At 32.7% G+C, this 15910-nt stretch overlaps 1 protein-coding gene and 5 non-coding genes across 6 annotated transcripts in view; 2 read left to right on the plus strand and 4 right to left on the minus strand.

The window, feature by feature from the left end:
• Positions 1-294: 294 nt before the first annotated feature.
• RunxA (RUNX family transcription factor Runt related A) overlaps positions 295-15910 on the minus strand; it is a 39384-nt gene continuing 23768 nt past the window's right edge. Inside the window, exons 3-5 of the mRNA XM_077438038.1 lie at positions 10465-10581; positions 1280-1483; positions 295-977 (exon numbers count right to left, since the gene is read on the minus strand). Coding sequence (XP_077294164.1) covers positions 295-977; positions 1280-1483; positions 10465-10581 — 1004 coding nt within the window. The remainder of the gene's footprint in view (positions 978-1279; positions 1484-10464; positions 10582-15910) is intronic.
• On the minus strand, positions 2830-2901 carry TRNAD-GUC (transfer RNA aspartic acid (anticodon GUC)). The gene has a single exon. It is a non-coding gene; the product is annotated as a tRNA-Asp (tRNA).
• On the minus strand, positions 3258-3329 carry TRNAD-GUC (transfer RNA aspartic acid (anticodon GUC)). Its single transcript has one exon. It is a non-coding gene; the product is annotated as a tRNA-Asp (tRNA).
• TRNAD-GUC (transfer RNA aspartic acid (anticodon GUC)) lies at positions 4816-4887 on the minus strand. Its single transcript has one exon. It is a non-coding gene; the product is annotated as a tRNA-Asp (tRNA).
• TRNAW-CCA (transfer RNA tryptophan (anticodon CCA)) lies at positions 5086-5157 on the plus strand. The gene has a single exon. It is a non-coding gene; the product is annotated as a tRNA-Trp (tRNA).
• Positions 5282-5353, plus strand: TRNAW-CCA (transfer RNA tryptophan (anticodon CCA)). The gene has a single exon. It is a non-coding gene; the product is annotated as a tRNA-Trp (tRNA).

A 15910-nucleotide genomic window follows, 5' to 3' on the forward strand; every position in this document is an offset into this window, starting at 1 on the left:
AATTATAAATATCACTCTGTATACAAATTGAATAACATTGTTATTGTAGACAATTTGCTTAAAAATAAAATAAAGTAAAATTTAAATGGAAAATATTGCACTTTTATAGATAGCACTGAATTACACACTAGTCAATTTTTAACAGCTTTTAGATCAAATGCTAATTTAATGAATTTTTATTCATTTTCAATTAGGGATTTGATCTGAAAAGTGTAAATTAATACTACTTTATACATTTTCTTTCGTTTTATTATTAAAATTATGTTTAACTCGAGGAACGTCTTTCCGTTTTTTTTAGTAAGGTCGCCAAACGACAGCGTTTCCATCGTTCTGAGGTTGCCCTCTTTGGCCATTTATTCCACCCCCTCGTCCATCTTCACCACCTCTTGCAGCAGCCGCAGCACAAGAACTACCACCCAACAAGTCCGTACCACCACTGTTTTGACTCAACGACATGTGTTGCTGCCTATGACTACCCGTAGTTGAAGTAATTTGATCCATCATCGATTGCAAATCATTGTGATGGTTTTGGGTCGAGTGAATCGAATTCGAGTGAAGCGGGTGGAAGTTATGAGTCTGATTGGCAGCTGTGTACAATTGACTGTAAAGTAAACTAGCAGGCAGCACTGGATACAGCGAATTATTGCAGTTCCCGGCGCCGTAACCAGATCCAGGATTCTGATGGGAAGACATGAGCGATGGAAAATTAGTGTTGGCAGTATTACCCAAATGTGTTATGCCTAAATTGGAGCCGGTATTCGACGTAAGGAGATCATCTTGGACGGGAGATTCCGCTTGTGAGCTGTTATCACTAAGAGAACGAGGTCCTGCGGATAGACTGAAGTCTCCAGTGTTGTTGTTGGGGTATCTGGGTACTAAAAGACTGGAAGTTGTCGAGGAATGGTTATGTGAAGGTGGCGTACTCACTAAACCCGATAAATGTTGGTCCAAATCTGACGCCGTCGTATCTGGAAGTACTGTGAACAAAATAATGAAAAATAACAATAATTTAACATATATATATACATATATATATAATATAAATTTGTACTTTTTCCACGTGCAATTTTTGTGCACGTGTAAAAAATTGCCTGATCAAACTGATTGATAGTTTCATTGAAGTGTACCGATCGAATAAATGTGTACCGGTTCGGTCACTCGACATTATCGATTTATATTTATCTCGAACGCACACTACATATATAGGTATACATATGTATGTACATAGGTACGTATATTATAAATATAAAAAAAATTATATAACTTTTGTCGTACTCACTCGTGTTGGGGGCGAAGTCTTGAGATTGAGGCGCAGGTTGGTCCGGAGGTGCTCCAGGGAAAGTGAGAGCAGGGGGTCCGAATTGAGGGGCTGTCGGTCCAGCACAAGACGATAGTGCTCCTCCTGCCAAGTACGGGGAGTAGGCCCCCGTACCCCCGTAGCCCCAGTGTGAATTACCTGAACCCAGACCAAACTGTGGCATATCTATAAAAAAAACAAACTGCTAAATTGTACGGTATTATTAAATACAATATTGTTGCAATGTTGTAATAGATGCTAAGAAGAAGGGCAATTAATTATATAAGTCAAAATTTTATGGGAAAAATTTAAACGTCCATTTTATAAAATACATATGCATTTAAAAAAAATTTTGTACATTAAAAAAAGTTTCTGTACATTACAAAAAAATTCTGTGCATTTCTAAATGATGGATACAGATCGCATTAGAAACTTTGCTTTGATCATTGAAAAAAATATTTTCTACTTAAAAAGAGGATGAAATATGTATTAAGCCTGCATATGTACAGCAAATATGTACTAACCAGCAGCAAAGCTCGGTTGTTAAGCTTCTGCCTAACACCGAGAGGTGCCGGGTTCGATCCCATGAGCTGACCTCGATTGAAAAATAGTATATCTGTAGTGCTGCTGGTCAGACCTGGATATTTGTGACTCCAGGTCGATCGTTTCCTATCAGAGTTTGCCAATTTTCTCTGATTTCATTGTTGAAACGGTTCCCGATTAAAAATTGGCTAAAATCCTTCCTACCTACTATGTCACCACTATTTGAGTATGATGAATGTACAATAAAAATTATATACAATTCATAGATGTCACGTTAAATTGCGAGTTTAAGTTAGTGTCTCGTAATTCGGCGACTTGTATAATATATAAAAATGCTGTATTGTTTGTAATTGGCTAAGAAGGCGCATTGGGGTTTACCTCTAAGGCCTTCCTGGTATAAAATGTAATAAAAATAAAATTAAAAAATTAAAATGACATGAACTGTATCGGCAATGTTGCGAATACCAAAATACGAACAGACAGCGACCAACGCTTCTCTCTACTGGATTCCTTCTTTTTTACTTGGCTTGCGACCTTCGACACCAACAACCTTGGTTTCGACTCTATGATATGACATCATCATTCATATTCATACCTATTACGTAAACACTTTTGACAGTTGACAGTTGTCAATAGCGGAAGACTGCAAAATTGCCAATTTTTGTATCTATTCTAATGCTAAAATCTATTTTTTTGAATGATCGTTTCATATTTTTTACTGGTCATTTTATAATGCCAAAATATTTTATTCGATGTACATATGTACAATACGAGACTGTTTAATGCTCTGAAAATAATATAACGAAGAACGGAATACGTATTGATTGATTCTGACCAGACAGATTGTAAATCCGTTGTCTCATACGAAATAACTAGTAAGGATAGATTAAACATATTTTAACTAGTCAAAATATATTCAAACTGGTAGTACACTTTGATTGTATATATTTGTATATACAAGATAGATTTTTAAAAATTTTAAAAAAGAACTCCCCGGCGGGGAATCGAACCCCGGTCTCCCGCGTGACAGGCGGGGATACTGACCACTATACTACCGAGGATGTGATTTACCCATCTTTAAAAATATACGTGATTACGCTATGATTTATATGTACATATTGTCTGTAATTGATATTCAAATCACACTGATGTATGTCTGAAACCATATATATTCATCAATAATTACAAAATTTCAATGAAACTGAATTCTAAAATACACCCGGATATGGTCACGCACGTTTATAAATAGAATTAATTAATGACATTAACTGATATAATTTTCACTGAGAATTGGTGAATCAATTATTATGAATTCATTTTCGTAAAAAAATGCGTATTCTCTAAAATATTTAAAAATAATATTTTCCATCAACATGGTTTTTATGGAATAACTAAAGATTAATCATGTAAAAAAAAGCTCCCCGGCGGGGAATCGAACCCCGGTCTCCCGCGTGACAGGCGGGGATACTGACCACTATACTACCGAGGATACGAAATCACACAACGTCTAGTCTACCTTAAGACGAACACGACTGTAACCAGGAAAATGCAGTATCAATTTGACTGAAGTGTTTTCCCATGTTATCATTTAACCATTGTATTTTTATAACAAACTCGTCATATTATTACGTCGTTTAATTTCAGAAATTAAAGTAACTGTGTATCACCGTCCATCTAAAGCAAATACTATCGTTCATTAATATAATTATTTGAAAATGGGTTCATAATAGAGACATATGAAAATGTAAACACTGACAAAATCATACCTATAAATTTTAAATTGTAGATACGCATAGCTATCATTACATAGGATATATGTACATATATTACATACATGAAGATACATACATACATAGATGGTCAGAATTATAAGACTTATTTGAATTGTTTTAGACTTTTGAAAGTAAAATAAACCCAAAAGGAACATTGTTGTTGAAAATATGAATAGTCTATTAATGAAAAAGTCGAAACTATTCGTTAATAGAACGTGGTTAGAAAAACATCGTAGATTTAAAAATATTGCGTTAGACATTAAGTATATTGTTAGAGATTCAGCTCTGATGTTGCCAATGGTGCCATTTCATTAGATGGCAGTCGCCCGGGGCGCTAGTTCCGAAGGGGGCGCCATTTACTCATCCTCGTTTAGTTTAAAAAAAATTAAAGAATTAATTTTAAAAAATGTTGAAAACACGAGCGATTTTTAAAGTAATGCACTGTTACTTTTTTTCTAATATAGACCATAGCCCTGACCCTGTTCAAAGTGGTGTCACCCTAGAGTTTCGAAAGCCCGATATCATTTTTGTTAAAAATTTAATTTAAACTAAATATTTTTAGATGATTTTTGACATAATATGGACTAATAAAATAAAATTTACAAACAATGTTCAAAATTTCCCTTTTAAATGGCCTAGAATAATAATTGATGTTAAAATTAACTTCATTATTTTAATTTTGTTTTCATTTTATTAAATTATATTGTTTAGAATGTGTTAATAAAAATTAGAGGGGGGGGGGGCGCAAATTTTAGTTACTATCCGGGGCGCCGAAAATCCTCAGGCCGGCCTGTCGTTTATGAATATTACAGACATCTTTCTATTAGAGATTTATTTGTAGACCAGATTAAATACGGCTGCAAATCGTAGTTTGAGAATCCCTGATCTATACTAATTAATAGTTTATGCACTGGTTTAAAATCTCAGTAAATGTGTCTGATTCGTGCCATGCTTTCAGTAATCAAAAAAATTCTCATGAACATTACTAATATATAATGTTCCGCTTCATGATCACGGACATTTATAAATGACCTTTAGACCAAAATTATAAAATGTCATCAATATTATTGTCAACATCATCAGAATAAATATTAATAATTTTTATTTATTTCAATTTAAATTCGGTCTGAATTCGGGACAGAAGAAGTCGAATGGTGGGGGTAGAGTATTTATTTATAAAATTTAAATTTAATACCAAAAATGCTCCCCGGCGGGGAATCGAACCCCGGTCTCCCGCGTGACAGGCGGGGATACTGACCACTATACTACCGAGGATATGAGTCTGAGTTTATATTTAGAAAACTGTAACAGGCCAATGGCAATAGTGAAAGTAAAAGTATCACACTAACTGGAGGTCTTAATTGAAACGGCCTCAGTTGAACCGCTTTAAATATGTACTTTCATGTTACGTACAAAACTTGTTTTGTTGTGATAAAGTCAAATTGGTTTAAGTTTACTATGTGTATAGATATCGACTCCGTGGCGCAACGGTAGCGCGTCTGACTCCAGATCAGAAGGTTGCGTGTTCAAATCACGTCGGGGTCAGAAATACGATTGAAATTTTTGCAATTTTCCACGCTTGTATGGTGCGACACGAATCAAAGTTTTTTATAATTAAAAAAATAAATATGTAGTGTGAAATATCGACTGTACAGTGCCACATGACAGTGACTCCGTGGCGCAACGGTAGCGCGTCTGACTCCAGATCAGAAGGTTGCGTGTTCAAATCACGTCGGGGTCAAAGTTTTCCCGCATTTTCCGCAAGGGGAATAATTATTTTTAAATTTTCCAATGGAAATCTTATGTTATATGATTTTTTGTATTGTAATTAAAATTTAATTTGAAAAATATCTGATATCTAATCAATATTACAATTATTTTATTTTGACACACGTATGTAAAATTATCTAATGATAAGTGAAGCGATAAGTAAATAAAATCAATTTATCAATATATATTAAAGGAAAATAAAAATTACGTAATTTTTTATATACAAAATGAGACTTTTATAAAATCACATTGTTTAACTACGTACATACAATATTTACATACATATAAATGTATATTTATTAAATAAAATAAAATTCTATTAGATGTATGTAAATATTCATTGTTTTCGCAAGCAAGAAACGTTGAAAAAATTTCACCAAAGTCCATCTTCCATAAATCGAAGGTTATGGTTATTTGAACACATGTCATTACACCATATGCCGATTTAAAAATATACATTACTTTTTCGATATAACAATACTCGAATTATAGTACATTTAGAAAACAAATGGCTTATACATATATGATATGAACTTCATTATCATCACTTTTTTATCAATTCATTATATCAACCGTAAACCACCCACTTCTATTATTTATATCGGATTAATTCCTAGCAATATCATCTCAATTCATCACTTATAATTAGGGATTGCGTTTTACCATCAAATTTCATAAACCAGTAAACGGTAAATGATTATTTCCTACTATCGTTCGTGGTTTACATAACTGTATATTTTTACGCAACGTAAAAAAATCGTGGCTTACATAACTGTATGTGGCTACTTTTCCTATAATGAATCGTAAATAATTAAAAATAAATCTCAGATGAATAATGTTATATAAATACGGTAAATTTGTAATAATAATATTTTTTTTCTTATTTTTTATTTTTAACCAATTATATTTATTTACCCATTTGAAAGTTTGGATCATAATTGAAACAACCGTCTGATCGCATTTATATCGATAAGGTTGGTCTTTTTTGTTAGTAAATTTATCAATTTGAAATTGCCACATTTAATACTGAAAGTAAACAAATTCAACACAACCTAATCCACAATACGTCATTTGCATCGAATTTCAATGTACTATTATGCAATAATGCACTTTACATAATTTACGATAAAATAGTTACCGGTAAATTTTAAAATTTACCGGTGTTTACTGATGGCGAAATTTTGGCGATTTACCGGTAAACCGGTATTGCAATCCCTACTTATAATCCGGCCCAACTTTCTTCCTTTGATGTTGTGTATTCTTTGTGAATCCATCCTTCATCATTTTTCTAACCTCTTTTTAGTTCAGAATCGATTTTTTCGTTTGACGAAGTTTGAGTTCTTATCCGATCGTTTTCAAACTTTACCATTTTGCTCGGTTTGGTCATCAATGTAAGTGATTTCTTATTCCTCTTAATTATTGAGATGTCAACTGTTATTTGTCATTGCTTTTTTTTTTACTTAAATATGACTTCATATATGCTTATCACGGGTCTACCTCACGGGCCGGAATGTGAAATTACCGAAAACGCAAATATCGGAAGGCAAAGATCGAAAATCGAAAGATCTTAAGTCCAAAGATAAAAAAGGGTGCATGGTAAACGGTACATACTCACTTAATTTGCGCGAGCAGAATACAACAGGAACAAGAGGAACAGGCTTTTCCTCCCGTATTAATGTGCGTGCGCAGAATACGGGAGGAAAATCCTGTTCCTCTTGTTCCTGTTGTATCCTGCTCGCGCAAATTAAGTGAGTATGTACGTGAGTATGTACTGTTTACCATGCACCCTTTTGTTTTTGATCTTTCGACTTAAGATCTTTCGATTTTCGATCTTTGCCTTCCGATATTTGCGTTTTCGGTAATTTCACATTCCGGCCCGCCACGGAGACCGGCTTATCACATAGACATATACATACATATGTATATATGTACATACATAAGTGCTTCTTCTTATTTTAAATAATTAATTTACCTCGATGAAAATAAAATGTCAATTGTAGTGTTTTTAGATTTTTTTTATATTTAATTATTTGCAGGGTCAATGTGTTATATCATACAGTTTCAAGTCAATTAATTGTCTCTGAACTTTTCAGTCATCGGAGAAAATCAGTAAAATGTATAGATAGCGTTCCATGCAAAAATTGCATCAGGGTATACATGTGTACGTATGTAGTACGTACATATGTACTGCAATCGTCGGTGGCCCGTTGCACTTTCTCGTTGCACTTTTATTTTTTCGCTTTTTCCAGCGTGTGTGTGTGCCGTATCCGGCTTTGTGCGGCCATCGGTTTTTTATGTCCGGTTTTCGGCCGGCGTTTTGTTTATTTTAGCCGGTGTTTTGTTTCGCCCCCAGCGGCGGCTGATGCAGTTAACTTATTTTGGGGCTTTTTCCGTGGATATTTTGGCTTTGTACCGACCACCAGGGTGGGTTTTTATTGCCCCAGTTTTTTTCCTCCCCCACCGCTCCCGATACCGCAACGGTTTTCACGGGACTTTTCCGACTCAATCGCTCTTCTTCATAAAAGTATACAGGTCGCTCGTTTTACAAGCGCAATTTTTTTTATTCTTTACACTGAAATATATTCGAATGCGTTTCAAATTATAATATAAATATTTCAGGTTGAAATTAACGACGTCATTAAATTTTGAGCCGAATGATTGATAGTAAAATGCGGAGAATTGTGCCAAAATAAATGGACTGTAAATAAAACGCGTTAATTTAATTGGTTTTATTGAACCATTTTCAACAAACATTTAAAATTTTGTTTTTTCTACACATTAAAAAATAAAATCTGTAAATAAAGTTTGCTTTACATACAAATATATGTAGATATTACTAAAAATTTGTTTAAAATTATTTTAAAGAACTAACAAATTTACTAACATTGAATCAATTTAAATGAATGGAAAAAAAACCGCGTTCTGCCATAATATTCTAATTTAATATACGAAGTTCTGTGTTCATGACAATATTTTACTGTTATGCATTTAGTATTGATCTTGATCACGTATTCATGTTTTTTAGAAAACATAAATATGTACAAGTGTGTGTAAATAAATTTTCAACAATACAGATGCAATACTTCGATTCTTAAGTATCAGTCGATAGATATATACATAGGTAATATGAAAAAAAATTTCGTCTTTCGTTTATTTCATATTTTTCCATAAGATATAGTCACAAACTGATCCAGCCATACCGGTTCTCGTATATATTTGGTAGTACAAAGGCATCATTGTGCTTGCTATTTGCTCAGTTATTTAAATATAAGAATATCTTACATTTTTTAATGTCTGTGGTTTTTCCTTGAGTTTTCCGATAGAATTAAGCTTTGTAGAAAACGAGCTTTGCGCGCAAACTTTCCGCCGTTTGAAGCGAAGGGGTTGAGTACACACGCGTGGCTCGCACCCCTCCAGCTTGATTATTAATTAAATTTCAATACAAAGCATCCCCCACCCAACCACCCACCCTCTCATACCCATGGCGCCAGAGGAACTTTCTTCTTCTGTTGAAGCCCGACCGATATTTGCCGGCGAAACCTCTTTCCGTCCATTTTACTTGGAAGCATCAAACAAAAGACGCCAACGCTGCATTATTACCATCTTAGTAACAAATGAGCTCATCTCTTAGTCGACGTCTCATAATGCTTTTTATTATTCATATGTATGGTAAACATCTCCGTACTTTATTATGTTTGACAAATATGACAGTTATGAAATGAATAGCTTTGTGCGATTATATTTCATATAACATATTCGCTTCAATCTACACATATCAATAATATCTACCGACGTACATATTCTGCTCCTAATTGCTTAGCAAATTTATATGTGTATAAATATGTCTGATTTACATCCTGTAGCACGCTTTGTATGAGGCGATGAGACTCATTCGGAGCAAATATAAATAAATATGTAATACATGTTGTCAATTAAATAGGTGGGTATATGCCACCTATGTACATATGTATGATGAAGTGATATAAAATGTCTCGTCTTTCAAGTGAAAATTACAAAATGGAAACTTTTTTGTTTCATCGAATAATAAAGTAAACTTGGACTATAACTTTGTATATAAAAATAGTATACAAAGTATAATCACTAAAACGGAAATAGATGATTTAATGATGAACAAGCTTTAAAATAAAAAAACAAACAAACTTTACTTAACAAACGCTCAATGTTCCATAGTCTATGATTTCATTATATCTAGACTTGACTCATAGTTCATGGATGTATTATTCAATTCGTCTCTTAGTTTAGTTGGAAGATTGTTTACTAAAATAGATATAATGAATTAGAGGAATTGTTTGCTGTACAGATTCTTAAATTTAGAGATGACTAATATGCAGTTAGAGACACTTTATTTTTTGATGAATGGATGTATTTTGAATGACTTTGTTAAAAAATTGTTGTATTAGTAATTGGCATTTCACTTTATCGCGGATTGGCAGAAGTTTACAAAAGAAGGTATGTTAAATTTTTGTCAAGTTTTATGGAAGTTTTGATATCCATAATGAAAGACTACATACATATGTATGTACACAGTCTTAAGTATTGTAATTTTTTTACGATTTTTCCGTGTATATTCTTTTTTATCAGTACATATAGTTGAATTCAATTTTTATATGTACCACATGTGTAAAATTATCTCTTACGTTTTACTTATCATAATCATCATCATTACAGTTATTTACACTCTCCATCCACTGCTGGATGAAGGCCTCTCTTATTCGCTCCAATTCGTCTCTGTTTTGAGCAACTCTCATCCATCTCATTCCACACATTTTTAAAATTACATTCCACGCATTTTTCCAACCATCTCCCCTGTGGCCTTTCTTACTACCTTTTACATTGCCTCGGTTACTATTCGAGCACTTTTTTCGTCCATCTATCGTCCATTTTTTAGGTACGTGACCCTCCCATTGCCATTTCAATCTCTTTACTCTCTCGATGTAAATGCCCAAGTTTCACTTCCATACATCATTACTGGTAAGACACATTCATGTAAAATATTTTCCTTGGGGCGTTTTACTCATACATACATATGTAGATAAATTAAATAATATTTCGAGTACTTACTTTGACAATTGGTGATAGGCGGCATTCTGAATCCTGACAGCGGATCTGGCGGGAAATGAAACGGTCTTTGTCCAAAGGCAAAGTGGAACTGTTGTTGTTGTCCTAGAAGTGAAAGCACTATAACTTAGACAAATACAAACTGCCCTTAATAATATTTAATACATGACATAGCACCAATATATAAATAAATGATTGTGGAATGTGTAAAAGCGTCGACGAATATCCGCAGCATAACTTGAAAGTTAAGATCTCCCGTGGAATATTTACTACGGCGAAGCTTAGAGCTCTCTTGGAGCCGAATTTCCAACCGGAGAATGCAGTTTCCTGCATTTCTGGAGAACTTTAATGCATTAGACTCGAACAGATGCAATTATCCGAGGGCTGCGTCTCGAAGGAACTTGCGACCGAACACGAGTCGATAAAGCCGCTTAATGGAGCACGACTTTTGAAAACGAACCATTTGGCAACCGACTAACAATATACAACAGTCATCAAAAACTCATTTGTTATTACATATTTTGCACACCTGCAAATGGATGCCAGATTAGTAATTATTAAAAAAAATCGTCCACACATTCGAAAATCTTTTCACACTCGGTTTGAAATTTAAAATGGCCGCCGTAAAATTATAAACGTGCCAGAGTTTAGCAAACGAGCAATTCGTCAGAATAAATTAGTGCGATGGGAATTGATTCGGCAACCGCCTATCCCCCGTTAAATTGTACACATGCACGGCCGTGGCAAGTGTGTGCTCAATAAAGCCGTAATTGAACGAGCAATTAACGGATCACGTGGATTAGGTGTAACGTTAGGATTCCAACACTGAAATACATCACATTTCCAAATGCAGTAAAAACCACCAAGTGTTCCGTATTTGACGACTAGAAGTACTGTAGACGCACATCAATGATTAGATGCTTTATTCGTCGTCATAGGAATATTCGTAGATAAACTACTGCTATTCATTGATTGAACATATAAAAATATAATTATACAATATCGAGAATGTATGTAACTCTTCTGAATGTTTGTTTTTTATATTTAAAATTGTACTTTGATGAAAGACGGAGTGTAGAAATAATGCGCCGCGGCATAAATATGTTGGTAAGAAAAAAAATTACTTTGAAATGTCTTTTGTCTATAGCATTTGTCGTTAAACAAAAACGGTTTTTTTTTAATATAAATATTAAAATTGTCTTAAGAGTTTTTAGATTTCTTGTTAAAATTCCAAAAATACGGCATTTGTCGTTACTTTTTTTTTGCTTGTTTTGCGCAAAAAAAAATTGTCTATCGGCATCGATTTATTTCAACAATTGGTACAATAATATTTAATTAAGCACCAATAAAATTATTGTCATTAATTATTTAAATTAATGAATTACTTACACAATTATAAATAATATGCTGGGTCCCTCTACATACATACATAGCGTGAATTACCGATTAACGAGTGTTAAAAAACAGTAAATAAATTTTTGCTCCGAAGAGTTTTTGTGTGGAAAGGATGCTTTTGGCTTTTAAACATTATTGAATTTCAAATAATTGTTTAGTTAAAACAACATTTTACAGAAAAAATCACAAAAAAGGTAACAAGGCTTCTACATAATTGTTAAAAGTCACTTATTCGATATGATATTTTTGGCATACTTTATTTTTTATTTTAAATGATGATACAATTAGTGGCTTCTTTGAATAAAGGGTCGAAAATCCGGTCGATAGACTAATATTGGAATCCCTAGTTCTTAAGTATAATAAATTTAATTGTTATGTAATGAAAAACAATATGCAAGTGGATAAAAGGAAACAATATGCACGCAAATTTTGTGACATTACAAATTTAGTAATAGTAATATAAATATTGTAATTTGCAAACTATTAGGTTTATTATCATGACTTTCGAACTCGAAATAATGTGGTTGTCCGTCTGTCTGTCTTCACCCGCCTTAGTAATGAAACGGCCGCTCAATTAATTACCCAAGAAAGGGATTTGGGAAACGCAACCCCTACACTATCCAACTGCCACTGAACCTATCCATATATCAACGATCTAACATTCTATCTTAGCACAAAATCGTTGTTGAAATAAATTCTTTAAACTAATTTCATTAACAAAAAATCTAAATTTTAATTCCCTAATGCTAAAACGATGACGAAATTTCGATTGGTCACATGTATGTATTATACCTACGCACATGCTGATTTTTTAATGAGTGCATTCTAACGAGTCGCGCATCCCCAAAGCGGTGAAATGAGAGGAAAGAGGGTTTGTGATAGGAGGGAGGAGGTGGAAAGCAGTATCCCATCAGACCCCATAGTAAAATATTTGCACGGCTAAGGTTTTAACCCTTTCTGACCATTGGTGAGGGGTGAGCCGAGATAAAATGGGGTTGCAGGCGTTTGATGAGGGTGCCCCCTTTTACAATAGATATTTCAAACTGACAGCGACGTTAATATTGAATAGTTTCGAAGAGTATCCCGTAGTCGTCGTTCGCCTTCTTGCATTTGCATCGATGATTTATTTTCAATTTTACTTTAACGCGGTGAATTTAAAATTTGGATCGAAGCAATAATTATGTATGTATAATATTATATATACAACATAATCGAACTGAAATATTTTATTACTCATAGTTTTGCGTCAATATCGACATAAAACCGATTTCTTTTTTGAACTTGCGGTCGATTAGTTAAAATATTTTCCCAATAATCCTTGAAATAATATTTTGAGATTATCAATAGATTATTTTATTATATTTAAACATTGCGTGTTTTATTCGAGCATAGAAATATTTAATAAAAAATAAGCTGAAAGAAAATCTTGTAATTTTTCATCTCTTTCAAGACTGAAAGGATCATAAAATTTTTAGTACTCTCTTTTGTATAGAATTAAACCTAATAAAAATAGAAAAAATCATAATTTTTTGTTAACTACTCTTTTTAGAATTAAAAGGAAAGTATAAATTAAGAACCAAGCGAATGTTAAAAAAAGCTCTCCAATCAAAATCATTAAACATATAAATATCTAAGAAGTTTTTCAAGAATATACATATTATCAACTATTTAGTATTTTTATAGTTCAAATGCACCCGAAAATATTTTTCTAGCAAAACATTATATTAAAGTCATCGAAATTGCATTAAATTAATTAAATGATATCATAAACTGAGCGCTAAATTAAATTTATAAATAGGATTAAGTCTCACAATTTCCTTCGAAGCTTCTTGTTAAGTCCACGGAACTTAAGAATTCATATACATATGTATGATTCATTGTATGATTCATATGTACCATTCAAAAGCCTCTATCCTACGTGTAGTCAGCTGTCTTCATGATAGGTTAGAATTTTTGTTTGCCATTATTTAACCATGATGATTACGATACTCCAATGAAACTAGATCATTATTAGGCATGTGATTATGAGGTACGGCGCTGTCATCGCGTTCTCTCAGTTCGAGCATCTTCACTTCTTATTTTTGAAGAACCATTAAAAGCTATTTTCATCGCCATTATTATTCGACGTGTCTGAGACCACCCAGTGAATTGGCTGTGCCCGACTACCGTAAACAATGAGCGTCTGCTTTTTTTTACGCCACCCGTATCATACACGGAGCTTTCAAAAGCTTTACGAGCTACTTAGCGCAATAAAAGTATTAAAGTTGTGACATAAAAACGATCGTCAAGTTTAAACGAACCCGTACTACAGTTGAACACATGCGATTAATTCTACAATATTGGTGGACATGTTTGGCGTGTGATTTACGGTAAATGCAAGTACTATGCATGATTTAAAAAACCAATGAAAACATATCTATCCATTTTATGACAAATTGCATTACATTATTGCTATTCATTAAAATTTTACGAGACGATACGAAGATGCTACAGTTACATTTTACAGATGGTGTATCATGTTAGGAATTCGACCAACCGGAATTGATCATTGAGTCCTTTCTCGTAATAATAATATTCCACTCTCAAAAAGGTAACGAAGTGAATATATTTAATTTAGTGTATTTTATCAGTAAATTTCACATAAATGGAGGAGTATTTTTTCAATGAATATATGTACAATTAAATTTGAATAATTCATTTCCAAGAATCGGATAATATGGAAATAAGTACGAAAAATTAAATTTTCCATCTATTCACTTAATTTGTTTGAAAACTTTCAATAAATATAATCGAAATGCAAACAGAATACAAGTGTTATATTTAACGCATTTAAACGAATATAATTTGCACGCTTTACTTAAAATATTAAATTTGATTGAATAAAAAGCTCTGCCTTAGTGAAAAATCATCATTGAGGTACATATGTTTGTAATATCATTTGGAGGTTTCGGTGATTTTTTTCGCACAGGATGTTTTCAGACAGATTTTTCCGTACACTAATTATTCCAGATATTGATTTTTCCATACGTACCTACATACATAAATGATTTTTGCGAAAACTGATTATTCCAAACATATCATATAATTAAAAAAAGTAAAAATTTGGAATGTTAAGCCTCCGATTTAATCAGTTATTAATAAAATTATCACTATCCGCGAAAAATATTTTCCATAATAGTCAGCCTACAGAAAGATTGCGTAAACGAAAATTTTCCACAAAGTTCGTGTTTGGGAAAATCCAAGCATGTAATTTAAACAGTTGTTGGGAGCCGGTGGCTCTGGAGCCGCATGCGGCTCTCTATTCATGATTAATTCCGGCTCTCAGCATCGCCTATTCTTTGTGTATGTAAAATTAGTAATATAAAATGATCCTCAAACGTATTTTTTTTCGACTTTAAAATGTATATACGTATTATTTTTATTTATGCAAATATACTTTTTTTATTGTGAGTTATTATTATTATTACGAAAATACAACTATTACTAGAACTATTAAACAAATTTCACGAATAATTTTGTAATAAATTTAAATTAGGTATATTCAGGATATATCAGGAGACTGTCCATATATTACGATTTAAAACTAAATTATTAATTTAATATTTACATATAATAAAATGCTGCGACTCTTTCCCTATCTGGCTCTCGCTGAAAAAAGATTTCCGACCACTGATTTATAAAAACTCATTTGTAAGGTCAATGGGAGATAAATCAAAAAGGTCATTATATTATAACAGTCGGAATAGTTTTCATCCACCATGTACATTTGTATCAGGTGGATGGCCCAATATATTCAATTGGAAAAGCACTTAAAACTGCATAGAGTGAAATATATATATATATATATATATATATATATATATATATATATATATATATATATATATATATATATATATATATATATATATATATATATATATATATGTATATGTAGGTCTATAGGTAATATAAGAACACCAATATTCATCGTACTTTCGTTTCAACTTATACAAACATCCACCGAATCGTTTTGAATTTTCTTTCTCACGAGTACGTGTGAGTCCAGTTGTAC

The sequence above is a fragment of the Arctopsyche grandis genome, chromosome 9, assembly GCF_051622035.1.
Source record: "Arctopsyche grandis isolate Sample6627 chromosome 9, ASM5162203v2, whole genome shotgun sequence".
Lineage (NCBI taxonomy): Eukaryota > Metazoa > Arthropoda > Insecta > Trichoptera > Hydropsychidae > Arctopsyche > Arctopsyche grandis.